The sequence below is a fragment of the Taudactylus pleione genome, unplaced genomic scaffold (genome assembly GCF_031769625.1).
Source record: "Taudactylus pleione unplaced genomic scaffold, aTauple2 ptg000537l, whole genome shotgun sequence".
In the NCBI taxonomy this organism is placed as follows: Eukaryota; Metazoa; Chordata; class Amphibia; order Anura; family Myobatrachidae; genus Taudactylus; species Taudactylus pleione.
In genome coordinates, this window is record NW_028284939.1 from 1776348 (window position 1) to 1796374 (window position 20027).

At 45.4% G+C, this 20027-nt stretch overlaps 1 protein-coding gene across 2 annotated transcripts in view; it reads right to left on the reverse strand.

The window, feature by feature from the left end:
• The window catches only part of URI1 (URI1 prefoldin like chaperone), a 99300-nt gene that overhangs the window by 18846 nt on the left and 60427 nt on the right, over positions 1–20027 (reverse strand). For both annotated transcript variants that reach the window (XM_088451065.1, XM_088451066.1), the window contains one exon: positions 18606–18741. In XM_088451065.1, the coding sequence (XP_088307191.1) occupies positions 18606–18741 (136 nt within the window). The remainder of the gene's footprint in view (positions 1–18605; positions 18742–20027) is intronic.

Sequence of the window (20027 nt, forward strand, 5' to 3'; positions counted from 1 at the left end):
GAAAATACTGTACAGCTGAATGGAGCACCAATATTTTTTTAAAGCCCCATTGGGAATGCAGATTTATAGAGTACCTCGTACTAACAATGTAGAGAGAGACAATATTCCTATCAGCACTGTGGGGTCTATTTACTAAGCAGTGTTAGGAGAAGTGAAAAGTGATAAGGTGCCAGCCAATCAGCTCCTAACTGCCATCTCACAGGCTGTGTTTGAAAAATGACAGGAGCTGACTGGCTGGTACCTTATCACTTTTCACTCCGTCTCCTAACACTGCTTAGTAAATAGACCCCTGTATGTGTTATCACGAACATGCCCATAAAACATTCATTCAGTGTGTACGGCCGGTCTTCACATGCAGCGGCAGCCGCGGGGAGGGGGGCAGACCCGCCCTCGACCAACGGGACTTGCGGATGCCTGGAAGATGATGGTCGTTCAGTGTATATGAACGACCATGATCTGCAGAAATATCTGCTAGGTGTGTACCCACCTTTAGGCTGAAATCCTGACTGCCTACATTGCCATGGTAAGAGCAAGTGTAACACGCTGTCCTCATTTCAAACACTTAAGTGCAATATTTAGATCACTATGAAGCGCTACATCTTATTGTACCAAATATACACAGTGGATCCCAACTGCACAACAGACAGCTAAGAGAGTGTGTACAAACCAGATTATCAAAAACTTTTACAGGATGGAGTTGAGAGTTTGGTTTAGACTTCTAGAGAAATGCAGGCGGGTTCCCAGGCAGACGCTAATGTCACACGTTAAAAATCCATCCCAACTGCCTCTTGGCAGATTTTGTGTGGTCATCACCCTTTGCCGGCTCTCCGGCATGTCGTAATCTTTTTACGGAACCGAAAACCGCATTTGTTCAGGGATGTTGGCGCCTGACTTTAACGCTACAGTTTGTTAATTGTGTTTTCTGTGCATAACGGGAGTTTTACAAGAAACAAACTTTAGCGTCTGCATCTACTTATTACTCTGCAAAGTGCTGTGTTTGGGATTTACGGTTATACTGGAGTTCAGTGGACGTTATGCGATTTTGTTAATGTCGACATTATAGGTTTAGGGTTAGGCTGCAGTTAGGCATAGAGCCCTAACAGTAGAAAAAACGTTATGCCGACTTACACTATTGACCATGTCGAAATTCTGAATGTCGATACTTTGTACCACACCCACTTATGGAGTGTTACCGGGAGAGCCGGTGCCCACTTTGTAAGGGGCCTCATGTCAGACGCACAGCTGGCAGCCATATAACAGATGCCAGTTTTACCCATCCTATGCCGGTGTGAAAGCAGGGAACCCAATCCACATTAGAGCAGCACAATATAGTACAAGCACATAAATAGGAGCGTAATGAGATTATAATGTAGTTCCCAATACCTTATATTGTCATGTTTGAAATATATCCTAACGATAATATTAAGTTCTACTTCCTTGAGTTATAATTGAATGATCACATGTACATTGCGCTCAGGACATAGAAATAAGAGCATGCCGCCTCCATTAGCGCGATGTAGGTATGAACGTATGAACTAATGAGCCTGTGGGACGTCCCATGTCAGCTGCGTTACCGCCTTATGAGAGTGACATCACTTCAAATATGGTTCAAAACCCTACGGTGAACGCAACATCATCCTACAGGATCCTTCAGAGTGCTTGACGGATGGTAAACGCAGACAGCGCTACTGCCTTGCGCTGATGACCCGTCCGGCGGTGCGTTCTTCATGACTGCTGCCGAGATGGAGCGCACCGCAGGCGCATGATAAGCGGTAATTAGGTACGAGCCCTAAGCTGTAGGCTTTCATTGGCTGTACTGCAGATGCGCTAATAATGCGTTATTTTAAAGAGCACGGATGTGAAGTGGCTGCACCAGAAACTCCTGGATGACCACAAGGCTCCCAGAGGCGGCGACTGCAATTGCTGGCCGACTGGATCCTGTTCCCTGCACGGTGGCGAGGGAACAGTGACAGAGCGAATCTCCGCTCTGGCGCAGGACACTGAACTGCAGCATTCAGGGAAAGGCCTTTCTCCTCGGCTGTGTTTTCCTTCCTGTCTGGTGCACTAATTGCTGCCATTATTCCACCCTATTAAGGTCACCGTACCCAGACACGCAGGGCGACTAGCACGTCATAGCTCACAAGATACCACCAGTTTTTACACCCCCCCCCAATCACTCATCCCTCCCCCTTACCATTGTATCAGTAGTATTTATTTGTAAAGCATATAAAAATGTTGTAGCCTTTATCCATCTTGTTTTACATACAGCCTCTTTATATAAAGAAAGCCATGTAGGGTGTTTTTATCCCCCATATCGCTTCTACTTAATTAAAATAGCTAAAAAAAAAAGTACAGTATTAATAATATCTAACAGAAAAAAAAAAAGCCATCTAAAAATATACAGAACTCTGCAATCATCTCAATAAAGCAACCGGCTGATTTCCCACGTTCATCCTGCGCTCAGACAGCTGTTGCTGCGGCAGAACCGAACGGGTTACAATAAAATAAAAGGGAAATGGGGTGGGTGGGGGGGGGGTTTGGAGAGAGAGAAAAAAAAGAAGGGATGGCATTAACAAAATGAAAATTACGGTGTAAACAGTTCATAAAATCTCACAGCCCTGATGTCGCTGTAGATCATTAAATTTCTGCAACAATTAGACCTTTTCTCACGGCAGCAAATTGGGCCGGTTGCCATGGCAAATCCGAGCCCTTAAGTCATATATCTTTGATTGCAGAAAGGTCAGAGTCAGACAGCCTAATAACTCAAGAAGCTGTTTGACAGATTTCATCGGTGCATGGTCACATAACAGCACAAAACGGTGTCGGCAGTTGTTAAAAGCGGAGGGTCAGGGAAAAGGTTGAGGTTGTGGAATGTTTCCGCTTCACCGAGCCCAGCTAGATAATGTGTCTAACCAGCTTTAGATCTAAAGAACATTATTTTAGGTAGGAGGTCAAATCAATAACTTTTTTTTTTTTTTTAAATTCTATTCCAGATTTTTCTCTATCCTCCTAAGACAGCCAGAAAATATAATTTTTTTATTTTTTTTTTTAAATATTTTTTTTTTCTTCTATTCTATTCCAGATTTTTCTCTACCCTCCTAAGACGGCCAGAAAATATAATTATTTTTTTTTTAAAATACATTTTTTTTTCTTCTATTCTATTCCAGATTTTTGTTTCCCCTACCTGACGGCTGGAAAATATATCATTTTTTTTTGTTAAATAAATAATTTATTTATTTTTCTTCTATTTCAGATTTTACTTTCCCCTCCTAAAACGGATGGAAAATCTTATTTTTTTATTTTTATTTTTTAAACCGTGGAGCACGGCGGGAAGAGGAGTAAGCATGAAACTTATTTATTTATTATGGAGTTCTGGGAGGGGGGCGCCGTGCTGTAGCGTTATCGGTGGAAACCTTGAGTTGGCACGCGGCTTTAAAATTCATGGCAGGTGGGTAGAGGATCATGGAGGGACAATGATGTTAAATCACCAGTCGGAAGATTTGAAGCATATTTTATCTTGCAGTGCAGTTAAGGGAAAAGGGTTACATGGATAGAATTCGGCAATCAAGGAGAGCATTCGTACAAGGTGGTGAGAAGAAACAGGTGTAGTAGCCTGTGGCTGGCTAGCTGCTGTGGAACTACAAATCCCAGTGAGCCCTGAGTACTTATGTTCTAGTGTCACATCTGCTTAGTTTCCTTTTTTTAATGTACAGACAGAAATATTCTTGATAATCTGTTGCAGAGGAGAGGGAAGCAGTGTCTTCGCTTTTCTTGACGATCAGAATAGAATTGAGCAGTTGTTGACTGCATACTGCCATATAGCTACACTAGTCCATATCCTAAGTCACAGACTTGAATAGACAAACTGTGCAGTTATAGTAGCACGCGTATTCTTCAGAGCATTAGTCCCCTGCTGGCTCTGTAGTTAATGGCACCAACAGTGTTTGTACAATCAGAGGAATACAGACACAGCATTGGAGCTTGCAATCTAATTTGTCCTAACATATCCAAAAGAGTTAAAGTCACTGCACTGAAAAAACTCTACGGCCTGAATGGCGTGACCGGAGAACAGGATGCCCCATTCACTTCTGCTACACAGGGCATATATTCTTGGTTCATCCACTTTTTACAGGGCAGAGGGTTTCTCGCCCAGACAACGGGTGCGTTCAACAATGCCCGCATAACCCGACCATAACACTTTGGAAACCCGCAAAACACGGGATGGTCATACAAACTGCATGCGGATACAGTATCACCCTGATTAAGGCACTACATGGGCGTTATTACCTGGCTACTCAATAGCTGCCCAGTACTTTTTCCATTAAGATGCGCTGAATGGGCACTACATGGGGAAGAAGTAATAGAGAAGATAGCTGATGGGAGACACATTCATGCTGTAAGGTGGCACCGAAATCTGTTCAGATGCAAGCTGGCACTGTTGCGACTGCGATTCCATACGCAAAGGACTTGCAAAAGTATGCTGACTCTGATGTCTTGTGTATTGAGAAGCCCACCTCTGGTGACGCACATCCGCTGCTTACGTACCACAGCGGAAAGCATCAGTCTAAGTAAGGCTATGCTGTCTCTAACAGAGCGGCTCTGCTAAGACGCCGGGGCCTCTCCAGCGGCAAACTAATTTGCAGGGGCTCACTAAGGCACGCCCAGACACGGCTGCTTTTTCTTTTTAAACCAACCCCCGTTACCTTTCCCAAACGCTGACTACTTATCACTCACTTTGCGAATAAATTCTCTCTGCGTCCGTCATTGCTAGTCCATCGCCGCTTGTGCTCAGTGCAGCTGTGACGCATTCTGCAAAAAATCGCATTACGTCCATCTTTAAATCAGGCCCTCCCTGCAATGCAGCGTTACACCCTGCGGATTTCATCATTGGCTGGTTGGTAATGGGGAAAAAAAAAATACTGTGGGCTCTATATAATAACTCACATACGGCCACATCAAATATAATGCAGCGTCCTCTGGTAACAGCGCTGCATTTTACTGATTGATTTGTATAGCCACGAGCGCGTACCCTCGCTCCATCTCAACCCCTGCTCCGGACACGCCCCCTGCGGCGGGACCTGCGAGGATGAAAATAAGGAGGAAAGGCTGGATAGGCATCATTCTTTCCTCCATATCTGCCTTAACTCAGAGACTCCCAAACTCCGCCTTTACAGTCCATGTTTTAAGGATAGCCATGATTGAGCGTGGATGGTTAAATCAAGTTGACTGAGGTATTAATTAAGTCACCTCTGCTCAAGCATGGCTATCCTTTGGGAATCTCTGCCTTAACCCATCTACGCGCCCCTTACCAGGCCTCCCCATGTAATGTAATCTTGCTCTTCTCTCTAAGAACCTACATTAATGTAAAAGTTGTGATGCAAAGTGCTGAAATGGGTTTAAATTGGATTTAAGAGGCTGAAATCCCATTGATCACACTTTAGACAATGCCTATATATTAAGACTATCCGCCCTGCATTTGTCATTTTAAGGGGGCACATCCCATCAGCCCAGTCTGCAGCCTGGTGACATGTATTATATATGCATCTTAATGAGAGGGCTTCTTTTTTCCAGCAGTGTCTAAAATCAATAAAATTAGAGGCTGCGGCAATTTACATACTTTAACCCTACCATCCCCCATCGGGATCGTTCATAAAATATCAATACTGGAGAAGCAGAAGCCTTGGCCTGATCTAAGTGGGAGGTTATTAAAAATTGCAGCTGACAGCTGCCTAGCGTGGCTCTGCGCGGTGCCGGAGTGCGCGGTGCCGGAGACATGGTCTGCTGGTAAACGGGGGGGGGGGGGGTGAGCGGCAGGAGACGCAGGGCCTCTTACAAGCAGGGTGTGTTGTCAGATCGGTGGTGGCGGCTAATTAGCAGAACACAGAAGACGGCTCAGACTGCGCTGTTATCTGTCCTCTGCGAGCCCGCGCTACCCAGCACGGAAAACCATTTACGAGTCATCTGTGATTCTTGAGATCAAACCACAAGTGCCTGGCACAGCTGGGAATTCTTACAAGCTTCCAGTGTGGATATTAGAGCGGGAAGGTTTAGCTTAACGTCTCAAAGAGCACTCAGCGCGGATTGCAAAGATCACCTTCAATTACCTCTTACGCCTGCCCGTATCCGCTGTTCCTTCCACGCCGAGCACTCGGACAGCCGAAGGGTTAACAGCAAAACACCACATTTAACAGGGGTACACTACGGTACTTATGGCTCACAAAAGGGATAAACTGCTTAATGATCACAGTGTTAGCGATCAGCTACTCGCTCCCAGTAGCTGCCGACAGCGTCTGTCCTCACTCTCAGCTCATGTACAGTAACTGGACCATAAAGTTTCCTTAATGTGAGGACGGATCTCTGGGAGAAGACAAACGATTTTCCCACTCCTCCTACTAACTTCAACTAGCAGATTGGTGGTGGTCCAGTCAGTGGTGGGAGTACCACATTATCAACATGTCGCCATTTTTTAATGTCGAGATATTGGTTGTCGACCTTAAGTCCACGGCAACATTCAGAACCTGTCGACATTCTGAAAGTCGACAATCTGACTGGTTACCCCCAAAATTACCATAATACCCCAAATAGAAGTTGAGCAAATCATTTGCCATAAAGCTAAATGCAATAAAAGGTACAGACACAAGTGCGTTCTGAGCTATGGATGAGAGGTACAGACACAAGTGCGTTCTGTGCTATGGATGAGAGGTACAGACACAAGTGTGTTCTGCGATATGGATGAGAGGCACAGACACAAGTGCGTTCTGTGCTATGGATGAGAGGTACAGACACAAGTGCGTTCTGTGCTATGGATGAGAGGTACAGACACAAGTGTGTTCTGCGATATGGATGAGAGGTACAGACACAAGTGCGTTCTGTGCTATGGATGAGAGGTACAGACACAAGTGCGTTCTGCGCTATGGATGAGAGGCACAGACACAAGTGCGTTCTGTGCTATGGATGAGAGGTACAGACACAAGTGCGTTCTGCGCTATGGATGAGAGGTACAGACACAAGTGCGTTCTGTGCTGTGGATGAGAGGTACAGACACAAGTGCGTTCTGAGCTATGGATGAGAGGTACAGACACAAGTGCGTTCTGTGCTATGGATGAGAGGTACAGACACAAGTGCGTTCTGCGCTATGGATGAGAGGTACAGACACAAGTGTGTTCTGCGCTATGGATGAGAGGTACAGACACAAGTGCGTTCTGTGCTATGGATGAGAGGTACAGACACAAGTGCGTTCTGTGCTATGGATGAGAGGTACAGACACAAGTGCGTTCTGTGCTATGGATGAGAGATACAGACACAAGTGCGGTCTGTGCTATGGATGAGAGGTACAGACACAAGTGCGTTCTGTGCTATGGATGAGAGGTACAGACACAAGTGCGTTCTGTGCTATGGATGAGAGGCACAGACACAAGTGCGTTCTGTGCTATGGATGAGAGGCACAGACACAAGTGCGTTCTGTGCTATGGATGAGAGGTACAGACACAAGTGCGTTCTGTGCTATGGATGAGAGGCACAGACACAAGTGCGTTCTGTGCTATGGATGAGAGGTACAGACACAAGTGCGTTCTGTGCTATGGATGAGAGGTACAGACACAAGTGCGTTCTGTGCTATGGATGAGAGGTACAGACACAAGTGCGTTCTGTGCTATGGATGAGAGGCACAGCTATGGATGAGTGGTACAGACACAAGTGCGCTCTGTGCTATGGATGAGAGGTACAGACACAAGTGCATTCTGCGCTGTGGATGAGAGGTACAGACACAAGTGCGTTCTGTGCTATGGATGAGAGGTACAGACACAAGTGCGTTCTGTGCTATGGATGAGAGGTACAGATCCTCGCATATTAACCCTTTTCCACCCAGTACAACGCGCACTGCTCCTGAACTAGTCACTTCATTACTCCCTTACTCTCGCAGTTACCCGCGCTAAACTCATTATTTTATGCTATAAAATAAATTTAAAAAATCCTTGTTTTCATTTCATTCAGCACAGGTAGTGCATCAATATGTAAAGTCGGCAATTCAGGTGCAGAGCATTTTATACGGAGAGTCATATTGCAGGATTTGGGGGTTCCGACAGGCTCAGTTTGGAAATGTAGCATGTGATAGTAGCCTCTAACTATTTTTGGGGATAACACAACAAGCAAATTAAATGGGTAAAAAACAAATAAGACACTTTTTGTCCCTTTGGGTAGAAAATGAGTAAATATAGGGATGGGTGATCGTTACGACAAGCAGTACACTCCGGATGAAATAAAACTAGTAACATATCGCATTGTTAATGGTCAGTCTGTTATTAATACACGAGAGGAAATTCAGAACCAGGCGATGCCCGCAGAGTACCGTCAGGACGCTGTCACATAGCGCCCACCAACACTACGTGGGAACATTGTGATGCTGGGCTACCGTACTGCTTTGGAGATGTGCGCACCACTCAATCGGGCCCAGAAACAGGACGTGATCTGTAACTTTGCTGAGTCACATCCACCAGTGTAACACGCACGGGCCACTGGTATACTGGTGCGTATAAACTATCCGCCTGCGCCTTCCCACGTGCTCTGCAGAGTTAGCGCTGCACAGGATGGGGGAACAGATGCTGGACAGATACCGCTATAGCTCCGAGAGTTTGGGCTGCTTAAGAAAGACAGCTCACAGCAGAGGCTTCCTGGCACATTCTCCCACAATGGAAAGAGGGGACTATGCATGACATCAGCATTGTCTGCTTAATATAACCAGGGGAGGGGAGGACTGGGGCCACCCCAGCCTGACTAGAAGGGTGAGCTCATGCACGGCTTTACAACTTAAAAATAAATATGTCCAGTTCATTAAAAGAGACACGTTTCAATCAAAAAATAATAAGCGAGCAGAGTCTATCAAAAAATCAGAAGTGAAATGCTGCCTTTATGGGCAAAGTACCTTATACTAAACTGTATTAATATTACAGTCATTAATATTGTTACAATCATTAATATTGTCATCTTGTTTGTTCCTAAAAGCAGCCCCATAAATAGCAGCAGTGCCACCTGTGGGCAGAGAGAGGACACAGCACCTTATCTATCAAACGTTTTGAGTTTCACAAATAACCTTTGAGTGAAGATAGTTTCCTAGGAACGCAAAAAGTTCTACAGGATACATATGTAATGAATAAACAAGATAACTCCCTTAAATTAATTTTCAGAATGAACTTGTAGGTTTAAGAATGAACATGAAATTAGTGGTCTAAACAAAGCAAAAATGATAGAAACAAATAGGATTTACTTGTAACATGCAATATTTTAGTTTACAGGTCAGAGTCAGACTAACAGCTAGGCAACATAGGTGAAAACCTAGGGTATAAATCCAGTTCCCTTTAAACATAGCTCACATTCACAGGGCTAAACCAGGACCAAAACACTACAGGAACGCTCAGAAGGCTGAACCAGAACCAAGGCACTACAGGAACACTCAGAAAGCTGAACCAGAACCAAGGCAATACAGGAACACTCAGAAAGCTGAACAAGGACCAAAGCACTACAGGAACACTCAGAAAGCTGAACCAGAACCAAAACACTATAGGAACACTCAGAAAGCTGAACCAGAACCAAGGCAATACAGGAACACTCAGAAGGCTGAACCAGGACCAAAGCACTACAGGAACACTCAGAAGGCTGGACCAGGACCCAAGACACCACAGACGCACTCATATTATTAGACAAGGAACCAAGGCACTACAGGAACACCCATGGGGCTGGACAAGGATCCAGGGCACCATGGGAACAGTCACAGGGCTGGACCAGGACCAAGGCACTACAGGAACAATCACAGGGCTGGAACAGGAGTCAGGGCACTACAGTAACATCCACAGGGATAGGCCAGGAACAAAAGGCACTACAGGAACACCCATAGAGCTAGACCAGGAACCAAGGCACTACAGAGGGCTGGTCCAGGAGCTAAAGTACTACAGGAACACCTACAAAGATAGACCGTGACCAAGGCGCTATAGGCGCACCCATAGGGCTTGACCAGGAAGCAATGCGTCACAGGATCACCCACAGGGACGGACCATGATCAAGGCACTACAGGAACACCCATAGAGTTGTAACAGGAACCAAAGCACTACAGACGCTAGACCAGGATCCAGGCACAACAGGAACAATCACAGGGCTAACCCAGTAACCAAGGAACACCCACAGAGCTGGACCAAGATCCAGGCACAAGAGGAGCTCGACCAGGATGCTAAACTGAATCTTCCCAATAGTTCTCCTTATTATGCCAAGGCCTTTTTTTTTCTATATAAAATAACAATAGAATAACAAATAAAACCCTTTTTTTTCCTTTGCCAGCGAAACATTTTTAAATAGACACCAAAATCAATCATATTACTGATTTCAAGGATTTATCTGAGGGTCTTAATTGCGCGCCTGTCAATGCCGCGTTCTCTGAGGTTTATTAACCCTACCAAATGATTCTCATTTCTATCTTATACCAATCAATGAGGAGCGGCTTGATATTCCTTATTTCAATAATCCTGGTAATTTGCTCTTTCATAAAAGGTCCCCCCCCCCCCCTCCCACCCACCCATCTCCTCTCCGGATGATTTCTTTTCTCATGCTAAGTAGTTTTGAATATTTTTTTTTTTTATGTGTGCGCCAGGATATTTATGCTGCAATGCAGTTGTCTTATTTCTATTTTTGGCGAATAAAATCAAAGTCTTTTAAAGAACTTTAATGGCTTAATATGTGCAAACGCATCTCTAGAAAGTTTTGGAAGGCAGTACAATGGAAATGGGGTAATTACGCATCCCGTTTCATTATTGCGAAGCCAAAAAAAATAAATAAAAAAAAATAAAGATAGCTGGTGGTTTTAGCAAACGTCTTCCAGACAGACCTGGAAATGCCAGGGGATGTGGGAGCCACACGTCGTCAGCTGTGCGCGCAGCAGAATCTTTTTTAGATTGAAGCGGAGTGCTCTGATACCACGCCAAAGAGGAAATATGTACCATTACACTACAAATAACTCTAGTATGGCGTGAAATGTCAGAGCTTTACTGCGTGTGACAGTCTGACACCTGAATACAGCCACCCTGTCACGGCGGTGATTTGGCAGAGGAATCCAGTTACACCTGAAAGGTTAGCGCTGTATTTTGGCTTGTCATTCCAGTGGCACATTAGGCTCAGTGTGCTCTGCCACGCAGATGCTTCTCCCCAGCAGCCACAAGTATAAAGGCGTGCAGCGCTTGCAGAACCTTTTTGCAATAGGTCTTGCTTAAAAAAAATATTTATGATGCGATATTACTGCGCAAACGCTAAAATCGGGCATCTCAGAATGCACCTATTAGGCCGCACGGATGGACTTTGTAGTTGCATTCGCTTCAACCCTCACATGGACGACCGCCAATTGACACCCCCAGAACTACTCAAAATCCAATGTATAATGAACCAGCCATATATAGCTGGGCTCATCTCTACATAATCCCACAGTTTGCCACGAAGATTCACATCATCAGCTGAATGGCCACACCCTCCACGTACTTCTATGAAGCGGCGTTACTCGGAAGCGGACTTAGTTTGCGACGGTCACACGGCATATTGTTTCAGATGGTCTCTTAAAATGGTCTCATAGGGGTTTACGGGCCTCATTTATCAACAAGTTTTTATCATACGCAACAAGGTTTTAAAACTCGCTGCTTGTGATAAATGGTGCTCCAGCCAATCAGCTCCCAGCTGTCATTTTTCAAACACAGCCTGTAAAGTGACAGTTAGGATCTGATTGGTTGGTATTTTCTCTCCGTCCAAGGCTTAGGGCCTGATTCAGACCCGCTCGCGAGCGCATCATTCGTGATGTCAGTAGTGAACTTCCTGCTCTATTAGAGCAGTAAGTTCATTCGGGCTTGCGAGAACCGAGACCCTACCACCACAAGGGTCTCGTCGCAAGCCCGATGGTCACGATAATCGCGACCATCGTCAGGCCGCTCGCAAAAGCTATGGGTGGTCACCCACAGCTATGCGAGCGGCCTGGAGGTGGATTTTTTTTTTTTTTTTTTTTTAAATCCGCCTTGATTCAGAGCGAGCGCCTCTGAATCAGGCCCTTAGTACATAGACCCCTTAAAATGTAAAAAAAAACATTCAAGACTTGTACATTATACACAAGTTTTATTCCCAAAAAAACACAGGGCCTCATTCAACTCTTGTTGAGCGCTCGCTCTGAATCAGGGCGTTTTGTTTTTTTTTGTTGCGGCCTCCTGGCTGCTCGCTAAGCTGTGGGTGACCACCCACAGCTTTTGCGAGCGGCCAGGTGATGGTCGCGACCATCGGGGCTTGCGACGAGACCCTTGTGGTAGGGTCTCGTCCATCGCAAGCCCCAGAGAGCTTCCTGCTCTAACAGAGCAGGAAGCTCTCCACTGACATCACATTCCATTCTCCACTGACATCACATTCCTTCGGGAATGCCTCCATTTGTGTAGCCACCCCCCTATGCGCTCCCGAGCGGGTCTGAATCAGGCCCACAGTTTTACGGCAGACACTTATTTTTATTCTTCCGGAAAAGCTGAATTGATCTGGCGAATGATAAAGACAAAACTATTGTTCTGGTATTGCAAATCCATATTGCTGATCTCAAGTACAATAACAGCTCTAGGGGATGTACTGAGCCTTGGAGAGGGATAAAGTACCAACCGATCAGCTCCTGTCATATTTCAAACACAGCCTGTAACACAAAAGAAGCTGACTGGTTGGTACTTTATCTCTCTTCAAGGCTTAAGCTGGGTACACACTGGAGCGACCGGCGACCGGTCCGATGTTCAGGGACGTTGCATGATTGCCGGTACACATTACCCGATTTAACGAACGATGGAATGATCACTCGTTCCGTCCTTCAAGTAATATCTACAGCGCCGTAAGCAATATCGTGTGATTGGCCATGCAGACCGGCCAATCCCGCGATATCGCATGCGACCACGGAAGCGAGCATATTGGACATACACACTGCACGATAGGCCCAGATTTGTCGTTCCAATTTGGCCAATCGGGACGATATTGCTCCAGTGTGTACCTGGCTCAATACATCCCCCCCCCCCCCCCCCCCGACGTCTGTCTATTGAAGCCGAGCTTGAGCCACAGTGACAAATATGAATCAGAGATTAGATGCGACACGAGCTGGCAGTGATTCTAACCCCTTGAAGGACTGGTGTGTCTGGGGATTATGCTCCTATATTGTTCTCCTGCTGCTCACGTCCCCCCATAACCTGGGGATCCCCTGAAGCAACTGCAGCGTCTCTCTACAAAGATGTGTTTCAACATATTTTACTGTAACAGCTGCAATGAAACATAATGGGTTTTGCCCTCACTATATCAGACGTGGTAATGAGCGGGTGATCTCTCCGTCTCAATCCTGTTCTCTGACACGTTGGCTACAGAGAGGAAATGTATGGAGACTAACTTCCCACTGACTCCTTACTTCCTCCATATTATTTTTATTTTAACGGTTGCGCCCCAATGCAAAGCGGCGAGTGCTCCGTCAGGTTACCCAACTGGCTATGAAGGGGTTAACGTCAGGACAACACCTATTATCTGATCCCAATAAATGTAATAACAAAAAACCAATCAAACAGCAAAGTACGAGAGTATAAAAACATGTGCGTTTATTAAAGACACTTGAAGGCACATTGTTATTGAGGCACAAGATTGTTGTTTATAAGCTGGTGCCATCTGTATTGGGGAGGGGGGGGGGGCTCTGTGCTCTCTAACGAAAAATGTACAATAACTTTTTTCCATCCCCATTAGTTTTTATTTAGATTACTTATCGCCATGTTCTAACAGCCACTTATTTTATGATACATAATGAAATGAATCACACACCCTGGTATCCTTACCGTCTTGCCTTGTTACCCTAAGTCAGGGGTCTTCAACCTTGGCCCTCCAGCTGCTGTGGAACTACACATCCCAGCATGCACTGCCATACTTTTAGCATGCTGCTATATCAAAAAGGTGGCAGTGCATGCTGGGATGTGTAGTTCCACAGCAGCTGGAGGGCCAAGGTTGAAGGCCCCTGTGATCACCCCACGGTAGCTGAAAAGTAATGCCGGAACCCAGACACTGCAGCAGTACCCTTACGACCTAGGGGTATCCTTTAATGTTACGACAGCACAGAAGGGATGTTGTGGCAGAAAACAGACTCAGCATACTAACGGCTAGGGCTGTATATTAATGTCAGTAATGAGAGGAGAGTGGCAGCTTCTCTGTATCTGTATATCAACTAATAATATGCAGCCTGCCCACAAAATGCAGATTTTTCAGCTGTAATACACTTTGAATTTAGCATCTACCAGCAAGGTAGGGGACGGGGAGAAATCTAATATTCATTTTGCATTGCCAGGCTCAGCTGCTCCTCTCATCACACTTCTGTGCACAGGAATGGGGAACGCAAACCCACAAGTGACAATATTTTTATGCCTGAAAATAAAACATAGTGCAGCAAAAGAGATGGACACCGGATAAAGACATGGATCTGCCCTCTCCACTCTCTCTGGCTGATTCAGAGGGGAACCCCAGAGGGATCGGTGCCGTGTCTACGGTTGCAGCAGATCTGAGAACACATGCTTCTCAGATCCGCTGCTTGCGCCCGAAGACACAGTATTGTATCAACATTGGGGACGCTGCGCGGACCATCGTACCACTGAGTAACCCGGAGGTCACTTAGAATGTCCACTGCAACTAATCTGCGTCAGAGGATGCAGTCTCTGGCTCCGGTAAGCCCCCAAAATGGAGGAGACATGCTGCGTTTTCACCAGCATTCCCCGTCACTGCCCCCAAACGCCGGCAGCCCGTCAATCAAGTTGAGTTTAGTGCGCAGTGCAGCTTGGACGCACACACAGGACAAACACCATCGGACATATGCAAACTGAATCGGAGTCGTTCGTACGCAAAAGCGCCCGTCTGCAAGTTTATGCAAATGCAGCTGCAGACTCCTCCCCTTGTCTATATCCGTTTGCCCGAATGTGCAAGGACTTAGAGTGCCCACCTTTAGCGCCTGCGAACGCTGTAACACTGATGGGTAGGTCCTTATGCCAATCGGGTGCACCGTGGAAACCTGCACAAGCCCCGTTGAAGGCAGTTTCTCAGTCTGACTGCGACCTCCGATGCCTGCGGCCGTGAACGCGGCCGCTTGCACTGACACGCCCACTGAGTAGACCATTTTTGCGTGCATTCTTAGCCACCTCCCAGTCATCGCCCAGAACGTTTCCACCACACTTCTGATTCCGTCTGTCCCGATCGCAACAGCGTACACATGCTCAACTATAACGAAATCGCTACTTGAACATTCGCAACGTGTGTGGCACTGATTCAGGGAACCAGTACGTATTACCTACCCTAACCCTCCTTTAGGGGTGCCTAACCCTAACCCCCCTCTAAGTGCCTAAACCCAACCCCCTTCCCCGCAGCCTAACCCTAAGTCTCTCGGGGGGGGGGGTGCCTAACCCAATCCTCCCGATGGGGGTGTCTAACCCAATCCTCCCGATGGGGGTGTCTAACCCTAACTCCCCCCCTTTCCCTAGCCTAAACCTAACCCTCCCCCCAGGAGCCCTACAACCTAACCCCCCCCCTGCACGTCATAGCATATTCTCTCGCGGGTAATCACATGGCGCTATGCACGCGCACGCTTGTAGCGTGATCGGCAAAGATATAGCAGGACACATCTGTATGTGTGATCATGTGTCTGATCTAGGATACGTAGGAGTCAGTAGTGGCCTCCAGTGAGGTCTGAAACGTGGAGAGACGTGTACTTGTAAAACCTATGCAAGAATCTTTACCTGACGCGCTGTATGTCTTGCGTATTCTTCTAAATCTACTATTACACACGTTTTTACCATGCAGATGGTTTACACGTAATCTGCTTCGTGAACACAGCTGGGCCCAGCGATCCGTAACCCTTACTGAAGCACTATGTGAACCGTCTGATCTGGTTCAGCACGCCGGTTTATTTAGTCTGTGCCCCTGCGAGTTCGCACCGTCCCATGATTCCCGTGGAAAGCCTGGTTCTTCGCTGCGTGCCACTGAATCCCATGACCAACATGAGAATGGAATACGGTAGGTGCCCAGGACAGGCTGGGGGGTCATTTCACTGCACACCTTATTCCGTCCGGGACCAGAGATCCCACGGTAGGGAATGAGACGCGTACTGCTCCCAGGTCAGGCTTCGCGTGTACGTGCCAATATCACGGTCTTTAAATAGAACAGAATTAAACATATCTCTATTCTAAAGAGACGGCAGAGTCGTCGGAGTCTAACTTTAGAGAGGAGATAAATGGTATATTCCCTGGTGTGGGGCGTATCAATGCCTGAGCAGGGTTCAGACTCTACGTCTGAGCGTTTAGAAGTCTGATTAGCTTTCTCCCTAATCAAGAGGGGAAGGTGAAGTGGCGGGGAGCGGCGTTTCTCAGCTGGTTCCTTCTCCGCAAATAAATAAATAAATAAATCGCGACGCTGACTCTCATTACTATTCACTCTTGTGAGCATTTAACTCATCAGGACCAGATCACCCCTGCAAAGTTCCGCTATTGTCGAGCTGGGGGAGGCAGGATGCCATTTGTACTTATCTACGGGAAGGTATTTAATGCATTTCCGCACAGTGACGAAAACGTTCTGGCTAAACCGGGGGGCTGGATTGAGTGCCATAGACAAGAAGCTGGTGGAAGGAGTGAGGACAGCGTGGAAGACGCCAAGAACACTCCGTACCGGGTAGAACCCCGGAAGCCAGGTTTATGCTTAACCCATGGAATTCCACCCAAAAACCATGAGCGGTTATCCTTTGACGGGTGTAGTATAAGGGATAGACAGTAATTAGTTAGACAATGTCTAGATAGACACCAGATGTTAGACAGTGAATAGTTAAGACAGGGAAAAAAGTCAGACACACTAAAGTTAGACATGTAAAAAGGTCGATAGGTACAAAACGTCGACATGAAAATTGTCAACACAAAAATGGTAGACAATTGTTTTATGTTTTTAGCCCTAATTTTCACCCTAACCCTCCCCTTGATGCCTAACCCTCCCTCCTGGTGCCTAACCCTAACCGTGGGGGTAAGTGCCTAACCTTAATCCTCTAGTAAATGCCTAACTCTAATGGTGCGTACACACTTGGCGATTTTACTGAGCGATTGCACAATTACGACATCGTAATCGTGCAATCGCTCAGTAATCGTGCGCAAATCGTGCATTATAATGTCAGAAACGACCAGCGATGCGCACTCCCGCTGGTCGTTTCCAACATTGTCCATCGCCTGAACATGCCTGTCAATCTGCCGATAACGACAGATTGGCCATGTTCAGGAATGATGGACGGTGCCTGCACTGAACGACTGATCGTTCAGTGTAGACACTACAGGGGATGAGGAACTACGGTACGATTACGATGTCGTAATCGTACGGTCTTTCCTAATCGCCCAGCGTCTACGCACCCTAACCCTAAAAAAAAAAAATGTGTCAACCATTTTCATGTCAAACTTTTGACCCTGGCGACCTTTTTACATGTCTAACTTTAGTGTGTCTGACTATTCACTGTCTAACATCTGGTGTCTATCTAGACATTGTCTAATTAATTACTGTCTGTCTATAGTCGGGTACCCTCCTTTAACATCTGAGTCTTTGTAGACACCCAACATTTTACATATCAGGAGAATTGTGGAATACACAATTTGGGAGGACACAGTCTATTCAGGAAACAAGACTTCTCCTACTTGCAAACGGCCTGCTGGCTCCCGATTGCCCCCCCCCCCAGTAACTCCCATTCAGCCGTCGGTGAGAAGCGAATAAGGTGCGTCTGACTAAAGTCTCTCGTATATGCTCTAAATTGTGTATTAAGGTCGTGACACGCACAATTTGCTAAAAATAGTGAGATAGTGCTGTAATTGAAATTATAGTTGTCTGAATTTGCAGACATTCAATAGCCTGTGACCTGTGTCACTCCAGTGTGAGATCATACTTGCACCAGCAATGGACAACTCCACTAATACCTCAGTCAGGTCACAGGTTAGTTTTATGTGGGGAGGGTATAAAGAAGTCATTTTCAAGCAAGAAAGCAGCAATCCAATGTAGGATTCCCCCTCTATAAATAGCTAACTAGACACATTCTAAAAATTGATTTGGTCTTAGCCGTCCTCCAATAAATCAGTATCTCTTTTTGCAAAATGTCTCTGGAAGGAAAACAAGTCTGGCTGCGACACACGGGCAAAAGTTCTCAGCCTCCCAAAATGTTACGTAGTGCAAGAGAGGGGAAGAGGAGGGGAAGAGGGAGGAGGGGTGGAAGTCACAGAAAGTGCTCAAAAGGGCATTCCAAAGCCTCTCTGCTCACATGCATGTGACTGTGGTTGCCATGGCAGTCACATGACACTGTGGAAAATCTGCAGATTTATCAATCATTTATAGCAGTCTGTGGAAACAAACCTATGAAAAGCCAGTAGTTACCAAGTAGCTTCTTATAGCCTTCCTCTGTGATTAATGTAAAACTAAAGAAATAAATAGTAATAAAACTGTAATTTATTCATGGGGACTGTTGCTTTACAATTTCGGAATGACGGAAGCCAAACATATTTCTGTAACACAAGCAATCATTTCTGAATACTCACGTTTCTTCCTGTGATCAACTAAAGCTGCCGCTTGTTTTGCGGAACATTTGGCAAACCAATTGTCCCCAAGTAAAACGGTTACTTCGTTGGTTTGGACAAGCCGTCCAGGCATAAAAGCAAGGGGGCCAAACGGTACCTGGGGAAAATAAAGATGGAAACTAGTCAATAGTGACCACTTCGGCAGAGAGACACAAATCTCAGCGCTAGTCGTATGACACATCTCCATGCCCCCGAGTATTACAGGAGGACAAACCACTTCAAGTGCAACAAAGCTCAATAAAAATATTTCGACACATTGTTGCAGAGAGTAAACCATACTTTCCTGCTGTTGGCGTTCATTCATGAGTTGTTCACTGCCTACTGTCATATTTATGTGAACGTCTATCCCCTATTTCAAATGAGTGACTTGAGTGAATACCTTAAAAGACAATTAGAACGGTCCTGCTCATAGATTTATTACAGTACTAAAGGGTCCACTCCATATTGGTATAATTAACCTAGATCAGTTATATTACTCACCCAATAGTAGGTTATTTTAATATTTTTCTTTTAGAAGGGGCAACTGACATAGGTTTCGGATTATCCTGAAATATTTCCCTGTATTACCATTTAAAGGATATAATTATGTAATGATATTTTGAATGAGCTGCAGTAAACTCTTTACAAAGAGCCACAAAGAAAATAAAGGACGAGACCTTGGACAAAATTGGCAAGGTACTGTATTATATATACTCGTAAGGCAGATAATTGTTGAAGAACCCCCCCCGGGACACTTATATATAATTTTGGCCAAGGTAATAAGGCAATCTACTGGATTGGAGTATTTTGGTTCATTAATTAATAATACCATGATCCTCCATATTATGTGTTTGGGGAGATATATAAGAATCTGTGTCACTCAGAGGACGTTATTTATTATTTATTATTTTATCTCCTTGCGAGAATTGAAGTCCTGTAATTGCTGCCTACTATATAACACAGACACCCGAGCTGCGGACCCTGTTTTACGTCACATAATTCCTACTTTACGACAATACTTTCTATATTAAAAAATAAAAAGGAAAAAAAAAATAAAATAAAAATATTTTGTAATATCATATTATACTGTAGGTGCATTAAAACCTTTATATTTACATGAAATAAATAAATGTTAAGTTTTAGTTCTTTTTCTCTTTGGAGGACAATATTTGTATATCTGGTGTAACAACTGTGTCTGATTCAGCACGAATCGCTATTTTGCTAATGCGCACGGAACGCAGTTGCTAATATCAGCGGTGATATGCAAATAGACTGCGATCGCAGAAGAACATTGCGATCACAGTCTCACCTAAGGACGCCCACTTTCCCTTGTCTCACATGTTATACTTAATATAGCAAAACAATCGGTACCATTGAGTAACATCGGACCTATACGCACACTTG